Source organism: Trachemys scripta, chromosome 1 (assembly GCF_013100865.1).
Source record: "Trachemys scripta elegans isolate TJP31775 chromosome 1, CAS_Tse_1.0, whole genome shotgun sequence".
Classification (NCBI taxonomy): Eukaryota; Metazoa; Chordata; order Testudines; family Emydidae; genus Trachemys; species Trachemys scripta.
Genome location: NC_048298.1, coordinates 138,946,403 through 138,965,513, shown reverse-complemented (window position 1 = coordinate 138,965,513; position 19,111 = coordinate 138,946,403). Strand labels below are relative to the sequence as shown.

Genomic DNA, 19,111 nt, shown 5'->3' with positions numbered 1-19,111 from the left:
GTCCACATCGGTCTCATCAACGTCGGTGGCTCCGGCTCAAATGTCTCCACCACCGGCATCGCCGTCTGACAGGAATGTGCCACAACAGAACCTGGCACCGCCTAGTCAGATACTGGCACCAGCAGGGACCGTGGTTCCGACGCCGCAGGCACCACCCAGCACGCCTCATCGTTCAGTCTTGACCCCGGTACCGGCTGCGGTGCCGCATCCTGTACCTGCACCGGCCACGCAACCTGAGTACCGTGTGCCGCAGGGCCCCACAGAGGCCAAGGGTATAGAGGAAGGCCCTTTGCAGGTGATCTCCTCTCTTCCTCTCCGGATGATGCAGTCGCGGGAACTTCAGCGGCACCGGCCCTAGAGAACAACAGGATTCTCCAACAGTTACTCACGTGTGCAGCCCAGAGCCTCTCGATCCAAGCCAAGGAGATCGAAGTGGATACGGGTCCGGTGGTCGACATCCTGACCCCGTAAGGCCCATCCAGGGTAGCCCTACCTCTGATAAAAACTATTGCGGACACATCCCGCACCTTGTGGCAGATGCCGGCCTCATTAGCCCCCACGGCCAAGAGGCAGAGAGGCGATATTTTGTCCCCTCCAAGGGCCATGAAACATCTTTATGCCCACCCTCCCCCGGACTCCCTAGTGGTGGATGCGGCCAACCAAAGGGAGCGTCAGGGATTCCAAGGGGCTGCACCAAAAAACAGGGAGGCCAAGAAGTTGGACCTGTTTGGGAGAAAGGTGTATTCAACAGGGGGGCTGCAGTTGCATATAGCCAATCAACAGGCTATAGTGAGCCAGTATGGTCACAATACATGCTTGGCATTGTCTAGGTTCACAGAACTCCTTCCTCAGGAATCGCGAACCGAATTCTCAGCCCTAGTTGAAGAAGGGAAATTAATTACCCGAGCATCCCTCCAGGCAACCTTGGATGCGGCGGATGCAGCCTCACGCACATTGGCGACTGGGCTGGTCATGAGGCGGGGAGCCTGGCTTCAGGTCTCAGGCCTTCACGTGAGGTCCAACAGACCATCCAGGACTTCCCCTTCAAAGAGCCCATGCTCTTCTCTGAAAAGACAGATAAGAGGCTGCATAGCCTAAAGGACTCGAGGGCTACCCTTCGATCGCTGGGCTTACACACCCCAGTTACCCATCATAGGCAATTCAGGCCGCCACAGGCCCCGCGGCCATACCTGCCTCAAAACCGCACGGACACGTTGCGCAGGCGGGCCGGGACTGGCAGAAGGAGGCAGCAACAATAGCCCTCCGGCCAGTCATCTGCCCAACCAAGACCACCACCGGGGCCTAGGGCCCCATTTTGATGGCACGGTCGGGGACGATCTACCGGTCACAACTCTGGATCCGTCCAACCCTACCTTTTTGTCACGTCTGTCCCCCTTCTATCATGCATGGGCCCGAATCACATCGGACAGCTGGGTGCTCTGCACGGTAGAGAGGGGATATTCTATCCAGTTCTCCTCCCTCCCGCCCCACCAGCCCCCGTCCCCGTCCCTCATCAGGGACCCCTCTCACGAGCAACTTCTAATTCAAGAAGTGCAGTCCCTCCTCGCAGCAGGGGCAGTGCAGGAGGTTCCTCAGGAGTTCAGGGGCAGGGGCTTCTATTCCCTCTATTTCCTAATAATAATTTCCGAAAGTGAAGGAGGGGCCTCAAACCTATTCTGGACTTGCGGCGTCTAAACAAGTTTGTGAAAAAGCTCAAGTTCTGCATGGTCTCCCTATCCTCCATCATACCCTCCATGGATCCAGGAGACTGGTATGCTGCCCTCGACTTAAAGGACGCATACTTTCATATTGCAATAATCCCTCAGCACAGGCATTACCTCAGATTCGTCGTAGGCAATGCCCATCTTCAGTTTACAGTTCTACCCTTTGGACTGTCAGCAGCCCCAAGGGTCTTCACAAAGTGCATGGCAGTCGTGGTGGCCTTCCTGCGCAACCAGGGAATTCAGGTCTTTCCCTACCTGGACGATTGGCTCATCAAGGGCCGTGCCAAGGAGGCTCAGGTGGTTTTCATTAGGAAGACCTTCCTCGAGCTCGGCCTCCTCCTGAACAAGGCCAAGTCCACACTATCTCCAACCCAAAGAATAGAATTTATAGGGGCGGTCCTGGACTCGACACACGCCAGAGCGTACCTCCCAGAGACCAGGTTCCAGACCTTGTCCAACATTATTCTCGGTCTCCAACGTTACCCGACCACTACAGCAAGAAATTGCCTCAAGTTAATGGGTCACATGGTGGCATGCACCTATGTGGTGGGCCACGCCAGGCTCAGACTGCACCTGCTCCAGTCCTGGTTAGCAAAGGTGTGCCGGCTGGCCAGGGACTCCCTAGACTCCGTAGTGACGCTCCCTCGACCATTGCTGGATTCCCTCCAGTGGTGGCTCGACCCACAGGAGGTCTGCGCCAGAGTACCCTTTCTCAGCCCCCAGCCCTCTCTATCCCTGGTAACGGACGCGTCGGATCTGGGGTGGGGAGCGCATCTGGGGAACCTCAGAACCCAGGGTCTTTGGTCACAAGAGGACCTTTCCTTACACATCAACGTCAGGGAATTACGAGCAGTGCGTCTAGCATGCATGACCTTCAAACCCCACCTGGCAGGCAGGTGTGTTCCGGACAACACACCAGCAATGTTCTATATCAACAAACAGGGTGGTGCACGCTCCTCTCCCTTGTGCCGAGAAGTCCTCGCGTTATGGGACTTCTGTGTACAGAACGCAATTCACCTGACAGCATCCTATCTACCGGGGAAGCAGAACGGGCTGGCGGATGCCCTCAGCTGCTCGTTCCAGGGCCATGAGTGGTCTATTTGCTGAGACATAGTATCCTCAATCTCTGGGTCCATCCCCAGATAGACCTGTTTGCCTCAAGAGAGAACAGGAAGTGTCAGCAATTCTGCTCCCTCATGGGACGCAGTCCCAGGTCCCCGACGGACGCCTTCCTCCTCTCCTGGGAAGACAGCCTACTTTACGCTTTCCCCCCCGATTCCCATGGTTCACAGGGTAATCCTCAAGACTCGCAGGGATCACGCTCGTGTCATCCTGATAGCGCCGGCATGGCCGCGCCAACACTGGTACACATTGCTCCTGTACATGTCCATACGGGCACCCCTGAGGCTGCCCCTGCTCCCAGACTTGATCACACAGGATCGGGGTCGCCTACGTCATCCGAACCTGGAGTCGCTCCACCTCACAGCCTGGATGCTCCATGGCTAAACCCTGTGGAAATGCAATGCTCTCATCAGGTCAGGCAGGTCCTTCTCGGTAGTAGAAAACCCTCCACCAGGACCACATACATAACCAAGTGGAAACGCTTCTCCATCTGGGCCGAACAGCAGGGGCAGGCTCCTTTGCTTGCCCCGATCCCTCTCATATTGGACTATTTGCTTCATCTGAGACAACTAGGACTCTCCCCCTCTTCAGTTCGAGTCCACTTGGCGGCTATCTCAGCATTCCACCCAGCAGCGGGAGGGAGCTCAGTTTTTGCAAACCCACTAGCTAGTTGCTTCCTCAAGGGCCTGGACAGACTGTTCCCGCATACTTGTCAGCCGGTCCCAGCTTGGGACCTCAATTTGGTCCTGTCTGCCCTCACAGGGCCACCTTTCGAGCCTCTGGCTTCGTGCTCGCTGTTATATCTTTCATATAAGGTTGCGTTCCTAGTGGCTATCACATTGGCCAGGAGAGTGTCGGAGCTTAGAGCACTGACATCAGAGCCTCCATACACGGTCTTCCACAAAGACAAGGTCCAATTCAGGCTGCACCCAGCGTCCGATCCTACGGACACTGCTATGGTAAAATCTTCCGGCTGGCGTGCACGCGGCGCGCACACACCTGCTTGGAATGGACATGAACAACACATCTCAAAGAACAACAGTTACAAAAAGGTGAGTCACCGTTTTTTCTCCCCTAAGGAGTTCAGTCACAAATTTAATTAATGCATTATTTTTTTAATAAGAATCATCAGCATGAAAGCATGTGCACTGGAATGGTGGCTGAAGCATGAAGGGGCATACGGATGTTTAGCATATCTAGCGCGTAAATATCTTGCGATGCCAGCTACAAAAGTGTCATGCAAATGCCTGTTCTCACTTTCTGGTGACATTGTAAATAAGAAGAGGGCAGCATTACCTCCTGTAAATGTAAACAAACTTGTTTGTCTTAGCGGTTGGCTGAACAAGAAGTAGGACTGAGTGGACTTGTAGGCTCTGAAGTTGTACATTGTTTTGTTTTTGAATGCAGTGATGTAACAAAAAAATCTACATTTGTAAGTTGCACTTTCACAATAAAGAGATTGTACTACAGTACTTGTATGAGGTGAATTGAAAAATACTGTTTCTTTTGTTTATAATATCTACAGTGCAAATATTTGTATTAAAAATAATATACAATTTGATTTCAGTTACAACACAGAATACAATATATATGAAAATGTAGAAAAACATCCAAAATATTTAATAAATTTCAATTGGTATTCTATTTTTTAACAGCGCAATTAAAACTGCGATTAATCACATTCATTTTTTTAATCGCAATTAATTTGTTTGCGATAATAGCGTGAGTTAACCGCCTAATCGAGAGCCCTACTTAAAAGATTAGTTTTCTTCAGGCTGAATTCTACACTGAAAACAGGGTCTAATCAACAGTTACTTTGAAGCTGCTCTGCTAAGGTTGATTCAGCCTGTCCTTACTGATACGACAAATTAATGAAATAAGGAAGTCTAGGGATGGTCCCTTAAAATAGGGATGGGTAGTCACCCTGCACAGAGGGGACTGCTGGGGCGGGACACAGCAAGGGAAGGGGTGTATCAGATGTGTGGGGCACAGCTGCTTTCCACAGCTCTCACTGGCTCCAAGATCCCTGCACACCCTCCACCTTCCTTGATACATTTCCAGGCTTGTGCCAGTCCTCACTATTCCCCCAGTCCTCCATCTCTCTCACACTCTGACACTTGTGCCTCTGTTCTTCTCCACAGGTTCAACAAACACCTAGATCGTGGCTTCAACTCCTGCTCCCGTACAGACCTTTACTTTGTGCCCCTGGATGGCTCCAAGCTTGCCAAGAAACGGGCAGATCTAGTAGAGAAGGTCCGCAGGGAGGCTGAACAGAAGGCCCGGGAGGAGAAGGAGCGGGAGAGGGAGCGGGAGAGGGAGAAGGAGAGAGAGAGAGAAAAGGAGAGAGAATTGGAGAGAAGTGTGGTAGGTGTTGCAGTGACCCCACTGGGGAGAATGGGGCTGAGCAAGAGGTGATGTTTAGGGATCACAGTGCCCCCTGCTGGGGGAGGCTCTCGTTAGCCTCTGACATTGAAAAGCTTCTTTGCTCTCTTGCAGAAGATGGCTCAGGAGGGCCGGCCAGTGGAGTGTTCATCTCTCGGCCCTGTCGCTCACCGTCCATCCTTTGAGCAAGGCAGTGCCGTGGCTACCGTCCCGCCGTACCTGGGCCCCGACACTCCAGCTTTGCGCACACTCAGCGAGTATGCCCGGCCCCATGTCATGTCCCCCAGCAACCGCAATCACCCCTTCTATGTGCCGCTGGGTGCTGTTGACCCCGGTCTGCTGGGCTATAATGTACCAGCCATCTACAGCAGTGATCCAGCCACACGGGAACGGGAGCTGAGGGAACGGGAGGCCCGGGAACGAGACCTGAGGGACCGGGACCTGCGGGAGCGTCTCAAGCCTGGTTTTGAAGTCAAGCCAGCTGAGTTGGAGCAGCTCCATGCTGTGCCTGCTGCTGCCATGGATCCTTTCCCGCGCCATGGAGGGCTGGCTCTGCAAGCAGCCCCTGGCCTGCACCCTGCTTTCCCCTTCCACCCAGGGCTGGGCCACCTGGAGCGGGAGCGGCTGGCACTCGCCACCGGCCCAGCTTTGCGTCCCGATATGTCATATGCTGAGCGACTGGCGGCTGAGCGGCAACATGCAGAGCGGGTAGCTGCCCTGAGCAATGACCCCCTGGCCCGACTGCAGATGCTCAATGTGACGCCCCATCATCACCAGCACTCACACATCCACTCCCATCTCCATCTGCACCAACAGGATGCCATTCATGCAGGTGAGGAGAGTGCGAGGGCTCAGGGTGGGATCCCCAGCCTCCAATGCTCTCTTTCTCCCTGTAGGTTGTCTCATTGGCTCATTTTCATACTGTATCTCTTGTCTACACCAGAAAATTTAGGTGCTTCCAGCTCTGGTTCTAGCTTCTGAGCAAGTCTTAGAATCATCTCAGCCTGCACATGTTCAGTGCTAGTGTAGAAGGAAGGCGCAGGCAGCGCCACTGCATGGGCTGTCTTGGCCCTTTCAGTGCAGTCCCTCAATGCTTATGCCCAGCTCAATTACAGCGCCGAGCATTGGTGGGATCAGATGGGAAGCTCTCCATCCACTAGACACATGTCGAGCTGTACTCAAGTAGTCCCAGCTCTGCTTAGCTCCTCCACCTCATTCAGGATAGGCCTAAGCAGTCTTGGCTCAGCCCAGTCCCCCTAACTGCATCTTATTAGAGGCACAGAGACCTATTCCAAATGCAGTTTTATTTCATTTTTTAAAATGTTGCTGTTTAATAGCATAGAACTCTCTATGCAATTTTTTTTTTTAAGTTTTAAGTCTTTATCCTTTTGGACCAATGTGTTTCAGCTCCTGAAAATGCAAGAACACTAGAGAGAGGCTAGTGGACACACACAGCATCACATGGCTGCTCTTATCTTACTGGGTGCTGATGTGGGCAGTGTCTTGGCTGCAGCTCTCAGACTCCTTGACCTGAAAAAGTGAAACCAGGGGCACTAGTAACTATAGACACAGACACACCCCTATGCCCAAAGAAATCCGAACTCTCTGCTCACCTCCTGATGTCTCCTACTGCCTAAGTTGGGAGATGAAGTGCTGGGGGTCGGAATAGGAGAAGTTTGATGGCTGGACTAGACAGAGAGACCTGGAGGGATGTCCTCCCATTAAAGTTGGGTCCTGGCCATTTATATCTCAGCATGCTAAAGAGAAACAAGGAAAAGGAGAAGTTCAGCAATGACAAACTCAAGAAAACAAACCCCAGTTACCCAATAGTAGAAAATAATTGTACCAAAGAGAGGAAGCACCGTATCCCCTTGAGCACTCAAAAGTAGCAGTGCCAGCCATACCAATCTGTTGGGAACCTGGTGACTTTATGTGTGGGCACCTGGATGGTTTATGTAGATCTGTGCCCCAGCACAGATCCACAGACGGCCCCATTCAAAGCAGTTAGAACCAATCAAAATGATAACAGGAGCAAACTAATATCAATTATTCCCCTTTTACTGATGCACCTCCTACCAGCATTCCAGCATCTAACACCACATAATGATATGTCCATCCAGGAGAAGCAGCTACCATACTAAATAGTAATATGCTGATGAAGTACAAAGTACTTGCAAGCTCGAGTGCCTGCATGTTGGGCATCCAAAAATAGAGGCACCCAAAATGAATGGACACTTTTGAAATGTAGCCCATGCAGCATATGGGCTTTATGTTGTGCATGCAATATGTGGCCTCATGCCTATACTGCACATATGCTCCAGAGGGCTGTGCCTAGAACTGGAGGGTGCCCAAACTGGAAGTGCCCCAATGCACTGTTGATGGTTGCAGAGGAGGGTATTGCGTGTGATCTTGCAGAACAATTTTCCGTGAGCTAGTGTGGATACAAGGAACAAATACAGAAACAAATGGGACTAAAAGTGATTAGCTGCATCAGCTGACCTTGCAATGGTTCTGCCCCTAGTACAGAACAGCCTGGCTGTGTGTGTCTCTCTCTCCCTCCCCCTTTGTTCCTCACTTTCTTCCCCTACTTCCATAGCACAGAGTACCTATGGATATCTTCTCTCCCCAGCCTCAGCCTCTGTTCACCCCCTTATTGACCCATTGGCCTCGGGGTCGCATCTCACTCGGATCCCATACCCAGCTGGTACCATCCCCAACCCACTCCTTCCTCACCCACTACATGAGAATGAGGTGCTGCGCCACCAACTTTTCGGTAAGAACACTGGTGGGAGCTGTGGGGCAGGACTGAAGGGCATCAACACAGCTAGAAGAAGCAGAACTGGGATAACAGTGAGAGACTGAGGTGCATTAATAGCTATGGGGTGCTGTAGCACCGGGACTGGAAAATCAGGGTACTGACAGGTTAGGATTGAAAAGCACTGGCAGAGCTGTGAGAGGCGAACCCAGGGTTGGAATACTGGACTGAGAGGTGCAATAGGTCTGGATTAAGCAGCATCGATGGAGCTCTACTAGTGGGGCATGATTGAGTCAGGGAGGAGTGGATGATGATGGGGCTGATAAGATGACATGATGTGTTCTTTTTCTTGCTTTTCTTTGGTTGAAGCTGCCCCCTACAGGGACTTGCCGGGATCTCTCTCTGCTCCCATGTCCGCAGCTCATCAGCTCCAGGCCATGCATGCACAGTCAGCAGAGCTGCAGCGTCTGGCTCTGGAGCAGCAGCAATGGCTTCACGCCCATCACCCTCTGCATGGAGTGCCACTCCCTACACAGGAGGATTATTACAGGTGTGTAGAAGCCACTGCTCAGGGGAGCGGGATATAAAACCTTTTGCCTGTAGGGCACTGGTTCAAATCTGGCCCCAGGATGAGGGAACTAATGGGATAAGGGAATGGGATAGGAGGTCCTTTGCCGCAAGGTACCAATTCCAATCAGATCCCAGGTTTGGGGGGACTGGAATATGGAGTCTTTCACTTCTAGGATGCATCAGTTCCACTATGGCCCCAGCTTGGTAGCGATTGAAAGTCATTCACATCTGATGGCTGTTCCATGGCCCTCATGCTAAATGAGTATGTGAAGTTTCAGCCCTGTTCTTAGAAGGGGCAAATGCCTACTTCACAAAAGCTGGCAGCACAATTGCCACTACTAACTGCTCTCCTTGTTGTCAGAGGACTGAAAGGGTCACAGAGCTGGATTCCCTGTCTCCTCTGTGAGGGCTGTCTCCAGGACAGGGAGAGCACATTGGCAGGGGAGCAGTATGTGTGTGTTTGGAAGTGAATGGGTTGTACTGCTCTGGGGATTTACCAAGGATTCAGTTACTGAGGCAGCAATTTTATCAGGGACTAAATTGACGTGAATAAATGAATAAATACACTTCACAATATTAAATCCTCTCTTTCTCTTTCTCTCTTTCTCTTTCCATCTTTTCCCTTCATTCTGCTATTGCCTTGCCTCTCCTAGTCACCTGAAGAAAGAAAGTGACAAACCCCTTTAAATGGACCCCAACCCTCACAATGACATCATCAGGTCTCCCTCTCCAGAGGAGCAACCAACCAACCAAATCCTGGGGAGGGGAAGCTGTAGAGTGATATATCCCGATCCTACTCAGCACCGTGCAAGACAAGAAGGGGTGGAGAAAACAAGGCGGCCACTCTGGGAGCAAAGAGGGGGAGGGGAGAGAAGAGGGGAAGGGAGTAAAACACCAACAAAAAAATTGGAGCATTGGCTGGACTTTGAAAGGGGCACTGAAAGAGACAAAGTTGATGTTGCAAAGAGCTGGTGGTACAAAGAATCATGGGGGATTCAAAATGGCTGCTGCTCCATCTTCTCTTTTAAAAGTTATTGTGTTCAATTTTTAAAAAAATGGTGGACAGCATCTTGAGACTTTTCTCCATAGGGCGGCAGCCCCTTCTGCTTCTTTGAGTGAGCAAATGTGGCCAAGAGGCAGCCACTCAAACCCTGGTGGAATTGCTTTTCCAACTGGCCCCACCTCACCCTGTTTGATGTAAGATATGGCTTAGAAGTGCAAGGCATCATGGGACTTTTCAAAAATGGGCAATGCTGCTTCCCACACTCCAAGCCCTTTCAGGAGTGAATGTGGCAAAGAGATGCAAGCACCATTGGAACTTTTCAGAATGAACACTGTGACTTTCCCACACTATTCTTGAGGGACTGGGCCTGGCCATGAGGTGCAAAGCACCATAGGACTGTTTTCAAGAAGGTGGCTGTATTTTCTCCCACCTTGAGGGAACAGACATTGCCAGAAGGTGCAAAGCACCATGGGACTGTTTTTGAGATAGTAATTGCCCCTCTCCCTCCCAGCCCACTTGGAAGGGTTGATGTGGTCAAGAGACACAGGATATCCTGGGACTGTTTTCAAGATGGTGGCTGCCCCTTTCCCTTCACCCATTCCAGTTGATGTACTTTAACTCATGCACATCCCATTAGACGTGGCGGTTTTGTGTAGCAATTTGTGACTCTCCAATCTGTGTGTGTGTGTGTGTGTCTGATCTCACAGTTGTATATCTCGATCTGTCCCCATATATATATTTACTTAAAACATTAAAAAAAGCTATGGAAAAATACCCAAAGTCCCCCACATTCCCAGCCCCCAACATGCATTCTAATAATTTATATATATAAATATATATATGAAGCTCTTAAAAAAGAAAAGCAACCAAACAAAAAACCCTTCCAGAAACTGACTTTCTTGTGTTCATTTCAAAGGAGCTGGGAGTAAGGGGATGTGAAAAACAGCACACTGCACTGCAGTGTATGAAAATGGAGCATGATCCCCCAGATGCACAGTGGCCCTAGCCCCAGGATGGGGTGTAGGGAGATGGGATGTGGCCAAGTCATGAAGGGTGATACCTCTGAGATAGGGCCCCCAATGCGTGGGCAAGTTGCGGGTATGGAAAGATTTGACATGTGCAAGATATGAAGGGCAGCTTCTCTGAGAACGCAGCACCTATGACTGTCAGCTGGGGTGTTGAGATAAGGGCCCTGTGCATGATATGAAAAAAAGGTGACCTAGTGCCAAGTTGTGGTGTGGAGGAGATGGAGATGGCGAGGGAACAAAGGGCAACACCCCATCAGTCAAGTACCCCCAGTATTAAAGAACCGTGGAAATCTGAGGCATAGCCAGAATATGAAGGGCAATACCTCCAGAAGCACAGCACCCCCCAGTGGCAAAACAGAGTGTGGGGGAGAAGAGGCAGGGCATGATAAACAACACTGGCCCTAACAGCAGAAGGCCCCCTTTACGCCAATCTGCTTGCTAAGAGATGGGGCAATATATGAAGAGTAGCACCTCCTGGAGCACAGTAGCCCATAACACCAAGTTGAGGGAGGGGAGAAAGTGCATGTCCAGGGTATGAAGGGTAGAATAGTGCCGCCTAACATGAGGTTGGGGTACTGGCAGATGCAGTGTGTCTGGGGTATGAGCAGTACAGCAGAACCTCAGACTTGCGAACACCTCAGGAATGGAGGTTGTTCTTTCAAAAATTTACAACTGAACATTGACTAATTACAGCTTTGAAACTTTACTATGCAGAAGAAAAATGCTGCTTTTAACTACCTAAATATAATGAAACAAGCACAGAAACAGTTTCCTTCCTTGTCAAAGCTTTTTTTTAACCTTCCCTTTATTTTTAGTAGTGTATTTTAAACACAGTACTGTACTTGCTTTTTTGGGGAGGGGAGTGGGGGGAGCTGACTCTGCTGCTGCGTGATTGCATATTTCCGATTCCAAATGAGGTGTGTGGTTGACCAGTCAGTTTGTAATTCTGAGGTTCTACTGTACTTCCTGCAGCCCAGTACCCCCTAATGCCAACCTGTGTTATGGGGGAGATGAGCATGTCCAGGAGCTGAGGGGCATCACCTCCACACCTCATTGCTGTGAGTCTGCAGAGTAGTGATGTAAATAGAAATCATTTCTTGCCAGTACTGCACTCATGGGAGGGACACAAGGGAGGACACATGACCCTCCATGTGACTCCTCCCCGTCCCCAGCCCAGGGCTCCCATGCGCTCCCCGTCCCTCTGACACCCCCCTTACCTGTCTAAAATGATTATTTGGGCTCCTGGTGCCACCTGTACTTCCAGGTGTCATTGAGGATCCAGCAGCTCCCCAAATTTAAAACTTCTTAAATGAAAGAAGGATAGGAAGGTACAATCACCCCACTTTCCATTAATACACTAACCGTGCCTCCCTTATGTCCAAAGTAAGCATCCCCCAAACTAAGCTTCTGCCAGCTTGCAGAATTTTATCTAAGTATTGCTCTCCACCAGGCACTAGGAAAGCATCTGGGTTTGATGGAAAAGAGGCATAGAACTGTGTGTGCCATGTACATCTTGATAGAACTACAGCCCAAATTGTTTTATTATTTTTCTCAGCATGACATACAGGAGGGGCAATCAAAATCAGCCTGGCAGACAGGGCCGTCCCTAGCCATTTTGGTGCCCTATGCAGCCCCCCAGGCCTCTGGAGGTGGGGGTCAGGAGCAGCCTTGGGGGGAAGGGGGGAACTGCTCCCCAGCACGAGCTGGCAGAGGGGAGCGGGTTGGGGCCAGGCCACTCCACTTCCTGCCGCCCCGTGTGTGCAGGGCAGGCCCAACCCCGCACTCACGGGGCGGCGGAAAGTGGAGAGACCCAGCCCCAGCCTGCTCCACTCTGCTGCCCTGGCTCCCAGGCTTGGGGGGCAGAGGGGAACTACCCCCCAGCACTCACCGGCAGCGCGGCTGGAAGCCAGCGGTGCGGAGTGGGCTGGGGCCAGCTCGCTCCACCTGGTGAGTGGAGGGCAGGCCTGACCCCTGCTGCAGTCCTCAGAGAAAGGGGGTGGAGTGGGGGCAGAGCAAGAGCAGGGGCTTTGGGGAAGGGGTGGAGTGGGGACAGGGCTGGGGCGGCGCAGGAGTGTGGGCCATGGGGAAGAGGCGGAGCAGGGCCGGGGACAGCTTTCCTGGGCAGCTCAGCCGGCCGGGGGATCAGGGTGGCCACTGGAGCAGCACACAGCTGCATAGGGCACCAGGAAATTTGGGGCAATTTGGTGCCCCAAATTTCCTGGTACCCTACGCAGCAGCATACTGTGTGTATGGGTAAGGACGGCCCTGCTGGCAGAACATGCATGCAAACTCTCTTTGGACAGATAAGCAATTGATCAAAATCACATTCTCTGATCTCTTGGGGCCAAATCCTGTTCCCATTGAGATCAAAAGGAGTTTTGCTATTGAGTTCAATGGGAACAGGCTTTGACATTTGGAGAGGAAAGAACAAAACCACACAACCAAGGACTATGTTGCTTATACCACAGGTATCAAAGGCTGCTGACTCATGTGAGAAAGTCAGCAGACATCTGATTTTTGTCCATTGCAAGGGAGAAATCAGCAATCAATGAGGCTAGAACAGTCTCTGTACCATATCCAACTCATAAGTCCATCTGCAAAGGATCAAGGAAATATGAAGGCTCCAGATTACCTTCAAGTCCTCAGTCCCTTGGTTAGAATGCTCCCATTAGTATATGTTCATAGTCCAGAGGCTGGAGCAGGAAAGAGGCAAAATGGATATGTTTCCAAGCCAGGGCCTTTTAGCTTCTGCCAAGTGCCAAGTAAAGGGAAATCTGTTCTTACTGTGAAAGATGGTGTTTGGAGTCACATGGGCAAGTTACATGTCCATCACCCCCACCCATATTCTAGTTAGAACAGGGGTCAGCAACCTTTCAGAAGTGGTGTCCCAAGTCTTCATTTATTCACTCTAATTTAAGGTTTCGCGTGCCAGTAATACATTTTAACGTTTTTAGAAGGTCTCTTTCTATAAGTCTATAATATATAACTAAACTATTGTTGTATGTAAAGTAAATAAGGTTTTTAAAATGTTTAAGAAGCTTCATTTAAAATTAAATTAAAATGCAGAGTCCCCCGGACCAGTGGCCAGGATACGGGCAGTGTGAGTGCCACTGAAAATCAGCTGGCATGCCGCCTTTGGTACGCATGCCATAGATTGCCTACCCTTGAGTTAGAATATTCACAAAAAGTCCATTAAGTGTAGACAAGTGTTTTCCAGGGTTCATTGTGAGCTAAGCGTTCCTTCATGGGCCATTCAATTTGACTTGTCCCTTCATGTGCTGGTTAAATACCTTGTGGGCATTACCACAGAAGCAAACACAGTAAATGTAGCTAATATTCATAACTTCAGATACCAAGATGAATATACCTGTATAGAAATAGCATAATCATAAGTACCAGCTATTTCACCTGACATGACTACTCCCAAAAGAGATTCTGAAAAATCACACCATGTACCTGAGACCCTATGTGCCAGCACCATGCCCCACTGGAGTTTTGTTATCTGTTATGTAACTACAGAGATGGAGCCAGTGACATGACTCCGTTTAGCTTAAAAGGGCAAGGTTAATTTTTAGCTGTTCAGGTGTGACCGCACCTTTTATCAGTGAGGGCATACTGGCTGGCACACATTCAGGTTAATGGGCTTCAGTGTGCCTTTGCTGTTACCTTTTTAATGTTCATAAACCTGGTATGTGCTGAGGTGGTTTAAAGCATAACACAGGTTTGTAGGTTTGCAAATCTGTGAACCTCTGCCTCTTCGAGATTTTATTTTATTTTATTTTATTTTTTGCTGGTCATAATGTGGGAGGGTATCCTCTCCACCCTCTGCTCATGAGGTTATGTATTTGTCTTGTAACATTCTTCTGAACACCAGTTGGAAGGATTTTTTTCCCCCCGTAAGTGTGGACTGAGTCTTTTCTCTCAAGAAAGCATGTAATTTTTTCAGGTTCACACTGACTAACACAGAAAACAATTGGGGCTGTTAAACTTTCTTCAAATTCCATAGAAAATTTAGTTCAGCTATATTTTCCAGTACAGTGATGAAATGGGTGTTAATACTCACTTTTCCCCAAAATGTGTAGTATTTCAGTCTATTTATATGGAATATGGGAATTGGATGAGGAGCCATTTCAGCATATGTATGACTTATTAAAAGACAATTTTTAAGTAGAACTGTATCCTAAACTGCATTATGATATTGAATCTCCCATTGAAATGCAATGTTTGGGTACAACTTCCTTTATAGGAACAGAACAGACTCCTGAAACTCTTACCACAAAAGTGGTCCACAGACATGGAAATAGTCCCATTGTCTTCAGTAGGATTGATCAAATGATTAAGGGTTTACAGGATTAGGTTCCAAGTTTGTAAATTGTTCTAGATGAAACTGACAATGTCTAAACTGTCAGATTAGAAGGGGCATCATTGGAATAAAGGTGAGCAGATGTGTGATAAATCTTAGCTCTGTTGCTAAAATGAGGGACATATTTTCAGCAAAGATTTTGGCAGATTCCTGAGGTAGCTGGTTTAAGGTCATCAGTGTCCGGAATTATAATCTTCACTTATAGTTCTCTCACCCACAAAGCTGGAAAAGTAGGCATTTGTTTTCTTTGTTTTGCTGCCCCAGTTCCATTTAGTAAAATGCATGTTAGAGTAGTCTGTCTGCAAAGAGGAGTTCTATGTACACTGGGGACAACACCTGATTCCTGTCAGGCTGCAGAACTGGTCTGAAATCAGAATCCAAACATCCTCTGGTCAGTGCAAGCACAAGCATTCCTCTAACGATTTGGACTTGATGTGATGCAGTATGAATGTCATAGATAATTCAGACCAATGGGGAGAAACAGAATCAAAAACACTGTTTAAACACCTTCCGTCCCCCCTCCCCCTTGACCAATTTAACAGCACAATACATTTGCTAATAAACTTAAACAAAGCCTTTGTTTAAGTTCGTTAGCATATGCATTGTGCTGTTAAAGCCATATAAAGAATGAATGCCCTCCCTAGACCTGTTCTCCTTTAAGGAGCAGAGCGCAGCTGGAGTGGGGGGGGGCTAGCCCCAAGTCTTTCAGGTACCCTGTACCCCCTAAAAATCTCTTGCCTGTACAGCGTACTGGAGAGTACCACCGTACTTGCACTACTGGTGCAGAGATAAATTCGCTAAAGGCAGCGCAATGCTGTGCACAAACCGGGGCTCTATCACTTCTCGCAATCTCCCCTCTAGTCTGAAAACCAGCATTGGGTGCCTGCGGCTGCGCCGGACAACTACTTCCTCCCTCTCCTTTCCTCCACCTTTCTGCCTTTCTTCCCCTTCTCCGCACGCTATTGCTACCGGGGGCGTGGCTTATATTCGTTTACACCAATAGGAAACCACATCATCTACATATAGCTTATTTGTTCAAAAAAGCCCTCTTTTGCGGGGCTCAAAATACGAACCGCGTGGCACTGGGGGCCCCGGCAGCTTTGTAGAGGCGGTGCAAAGCCGCCAAGAGGGCTGCTTGCCTGGCCTGCAAGTCACCCTCAGCGGGAGAGCTCTACAGCCAGGGTGGGGACCCGCGCTCGTGACAGGATTTCTTAGTGATTTCAGCTCTTTTAGTATTTGTCTAGCAGGCTTCCTGATGTGCCAGGAAGCCTCTCAGGACAGTGAATATCAGACTCGTGGTGAGCCGAGTTGTGCTCTCAGGGCACTTAGTGTGGGGGAATTATAGGGTCTTCTGTGCTGTGAATAAGCAGCCCGGGTAATAAAGCACTCACCAGGCGGGGACGGAGGGCGGGAGCCGGCCGCGGTGCGCGCGGTCAGGTGTGGCGCCGTGCATAGCCAATAGTGGCCTACGGGGGGTGTGGGCATCGTAGGAGAGGTGCAGCAGGGACTGATTTCCCTACCCCCATCTTTGGCGGCATCTCCTCACGGTCTCTCCCCCAAGCCGTGATTCCTCCCAGCCTCTAGACGTCAGGACGCGGGCTGGCGGCAGCGGCGCAGGCTCGCTCTCCTGCCGAGGCAGCTTCCCCCGTCCGCCCGAGCCCATGGTCCTGGCCGGGGCTTGCTGCGCCGCCAGGGCGCGGTGACATGAGCGTCCCCGCCCAATGTCTAGCCTGCAGCGCCCCATGGCTGCTCCGGCCCAGGCCCCGCCGGGCTCGCTGAGCGCCGAGCAGGCCAAAGGTGAGGGCGTGGGCGTGGGGGCGGGCTGGCGGATAGGAGCCTCCCAGAAGTCCCCCTGCCCCCCCCCCCCCGAAACTTGTCTCGGCCCCCCAGCAAAATGCGGCAGCAGCGCTGGCCCGCGCGCTGCGCGATACCCAGCATCTTGCTCATTGCAGAGATGGGAAGTGCCCTCCCTGGCCGGCGGAGCGGGAGCACCGCCCCATCCCTAGCCCACTTGCCCCTGCTCCCTTCCCAGGGCCAGGAGCGGGCCTGACTCCTCGGCTCCCCTGGCAGAGAGTGCTCCAGCGCCGCTGGGGAGGGGGGCTTGGGCGCCGCGTCGGGCTCTCACTGCTGTGCCTGTCTGTCCCTAGTGGTTCTGGCCGAGGTCATCAAGGCCTTCGGCTCCCCGGAGAATGCCCAGCGCATGGAGGAGGCCCGGGATAACGCCTGCAATGACATGGGCAAGATGCTGCAGTTCCTGCTGCCCGTGGCCACCCAGATCCAGCAGGATGTGATCAAAGCCTATGGCTTCAGTAATGATGGAGAGGGTAGGTTCGCCTTGGTTGGGAAGACAGAGCTGGGCTGAGGCAGTTTCCCTTTCCTCCCTTTGTGTTTGAGGGTCCCTCCTGGAGCAGGGAGCATACAGCCTCGTGGGTCTAGGGGAATGGGCAATGCAAGCAAAATTTCAGTTTAGCCGTTGGTTCCATATGCAGGATTCTCCACCTGTGGCTGCAGCTCCTTTGTCTGGCCACAGGATGGTATCCTTGGTAAACCTACCATCTGGGGAATCTTGTGTCAACAGTTAGACTTGTTCTGAGCTGTTTTTCTCTCTTCTCCTTCTCTCTCTTAGGGGTCCTGAAATTTGCCAGACTGATAAAATCTTATGAGTCCCAGGACCCAGAGATTGCAAACATGTCCGGGAAGCTAAAAGCCATGTTCCTGCCTCCAATGACACTGCCCCCACACGGGGCTGGGACAGGGGGTGTGGCTGCCTCCTGAAACTGGGACCCTCTGCTGGCTTTCCTGGGCAAGGTCACATGACACTCAGTGTGTGAGAATTTTTGGCTAGTTATATTCCAGGACTGCTCTCCACCATTATCATCAGTGTGCTGCAATTGGTCAGAAGAGCCACCTACTTCCTGGAAGCTCTGGAGCAACTGGCTTCTTTGTGCATCTTTGATTTTTGTGCTTGTGAATAAAAGCTGCTTTGAAAATGTCCCCCTGTGTGTTTCTGAGTGAGTCTTTGTCCAGTCTGGATCCTGCTGCTGCTTCCTGGGAAAAAGGGCACTCCTCACTGAATTTAAGGCAGAAGAGAGTTCTGGTTATCTCCTCCCCTAATGGTAACCCTGTAATCCTTGTGGCTCTGCCTTGAGGAGACAGCACGTTGCGTGAGATAAATTAGAGGAAATAGAAATCATAACACACACCCCCCCACACACACATCTTAGCCTGGAAGTAAAAGGCTTGAAACCAGTTAACATTTTCTAAACATCCAACCTTGTAGGCCCAGCAGGGAGTGCTGTAGGCCAGCACTGAGAGGCAGCAGAGTGAAGGGGGTTCAGAATTGGAACAGCAGGCATGTAGGTGTGGGGCTACATGTATATCTCTCAACCTGCCAAGACCCAAGCATCGGATGCAATGGCTCCGTCTAGTTTTGGAAAATAGGTTGTGTTTAAAAATGTGGTAGCAGAGACTACTTAATAACACGTTTATACTAGTTTAGGTGTGTTTAACACTTTTAGCGGGATCCTAGGGTTGATCACCACAAGGTAACGTGTTTCTAAAGGTGTTAAACTGTGTCTTCTTAAAAGATAGTGTTTAACAATGTGTAAGTTAAAAGATGTTGGCTAAAGTATTCTTAAACACAATTTATTTTCCTAGTCTAGACAGGGCCAATGTGTGACAAAGACCCAAAATGAGGGGCACAATACATTATTGATGCATGAAATTTAAGAAGCTGCACAATTCTTGAAAGTAAAGGCCTCTATAACTCAGGGTGGGTCTATAGTAGAAAATTAGATTGACCCAGATATGTCGCTCAGGGATGTGACACCCCTGACTGATGTAGTTAAGCTGACCCAAGTCCCTGTGTAGGCAACACTAGATTGATGGAAGAATTCTTCCGTTACTCTAGGTACCACCTCTCGGGGAGGTGGATTTACTGCAGTGATGGGAAAACCCTCCAATTGCTGTAGTAAAGGTTTACATTGAAGCAGCACAATGGTATTTTAAGTGTAGACCTTCAGGTGCATTCTTGGCTTTAGAGCCTGATAAAAGGGACCTGTGGTGGGAGGAATAGATAGACCTGTAGCATTTAAAGTGTAGACATAGCCTCAGCCTCATGATCTGCATTTCTGATTTTAATTTTCAACAATAAAAGTGAGGGGA

General features: G+C 50.3%; 2 protein-coding genes, 1 long non-coding RNA gene and 1 other non-coding gene across 11 annotated transcripts in view; 3 read left to right on the top strand and 1 right to left on the bottom strand.

Annotated features, from left to right (window-relative positions):
* ATN1 (atrophin 1) overlaps positions 1-10,330 on the top strand; it is an 85,076-nt gene extending 74,746 nt beyond the window's left edge. For 5 of the 6 annotated variants that reach the window (XM_034787041.1, XM_034787051.1, XM_034787034.1 and 2 more), the window contains 5 exons: positions 4,988-5,210; positions 5,343-6,060; positions 7,858-8,001; positions 8,353-8,533; positions 9,207-10,330. In XM_034787041.1, coding sequence (XP_034642932.1) covers positions 4,988-5,210; positions 5,343-6,060; positions 7,858-8,001; positions 8,353-8,533; positions 9,207-9,240 — 1,300 coding nt within the window. In that variant the 3' untranslated portion in view covers positions 9,241-10,330. The remainder of the gene's footprint in view (positions 1-4,987; positions 5,211-5,342; positions 6,061-7,857; positions 8,002-8,352; positions 8,534-9,206) is intronic. The other variant, XM_034787071.1, reaches the window with a different exon arrangement.
* On the bottom strand, positions 6,601-16,465 carry LOC117885721. Its single transcript, XR_004647830.1, has 3 exons — positions 16,339-16,465; positions 6,842-6,985; positions 6,601-6,758 (listed from the first exon to the last, which is right to left on the bottom strand). It is a non-coding gene; the product is annotated as an uncharacterized LOC117885721 (long non-coding RNA).
* On the top strand, positions 16,010-17,941 carry C1H12orf57 (chromosome 1 C12orf57 homolog). Of its 3 annotated transcripts, none has more exons than XM_034787131.1 (3): positions 16,010-16,129; positions 17,095-17,271; positions 17,574-17,941. In XM_034787131.1, exons 2-3 carry the CDS (start codon positions 17,148-17,150, stop codon positions 17,720-17,722), a joined length of 273 nt encoding a protein of 90 aa, XP_034643022.1. In that variant the 5' UTR covers positions 16,010-16,129; positions 17,095-17,147; the 3' UTR covers positions 17,723-17,941. The 3 variants fall into 3 exon arrangements, with proteins under 3 accessions (XP_034643022.1, XP_034643014.1, XP_034643007.1); XM_034787123.1 differs by having other exon boundaries at positions 16,114-16,245; XM_034787116.1 differs by lacking the exon at positions 16,010-16,129 and adding an exon at positions 16,532-16,744.
* Positions 16,160-16,220, top strand: LOC117871442. Its single transcript, XR_004644238.1, has one exon. It is a non-coding gene; the product is annotated as a U7 small nuclear RNA (small nuclear RNA).
* Positions 17,942-19,111: the final 1,170 nt, after the last annotated feature.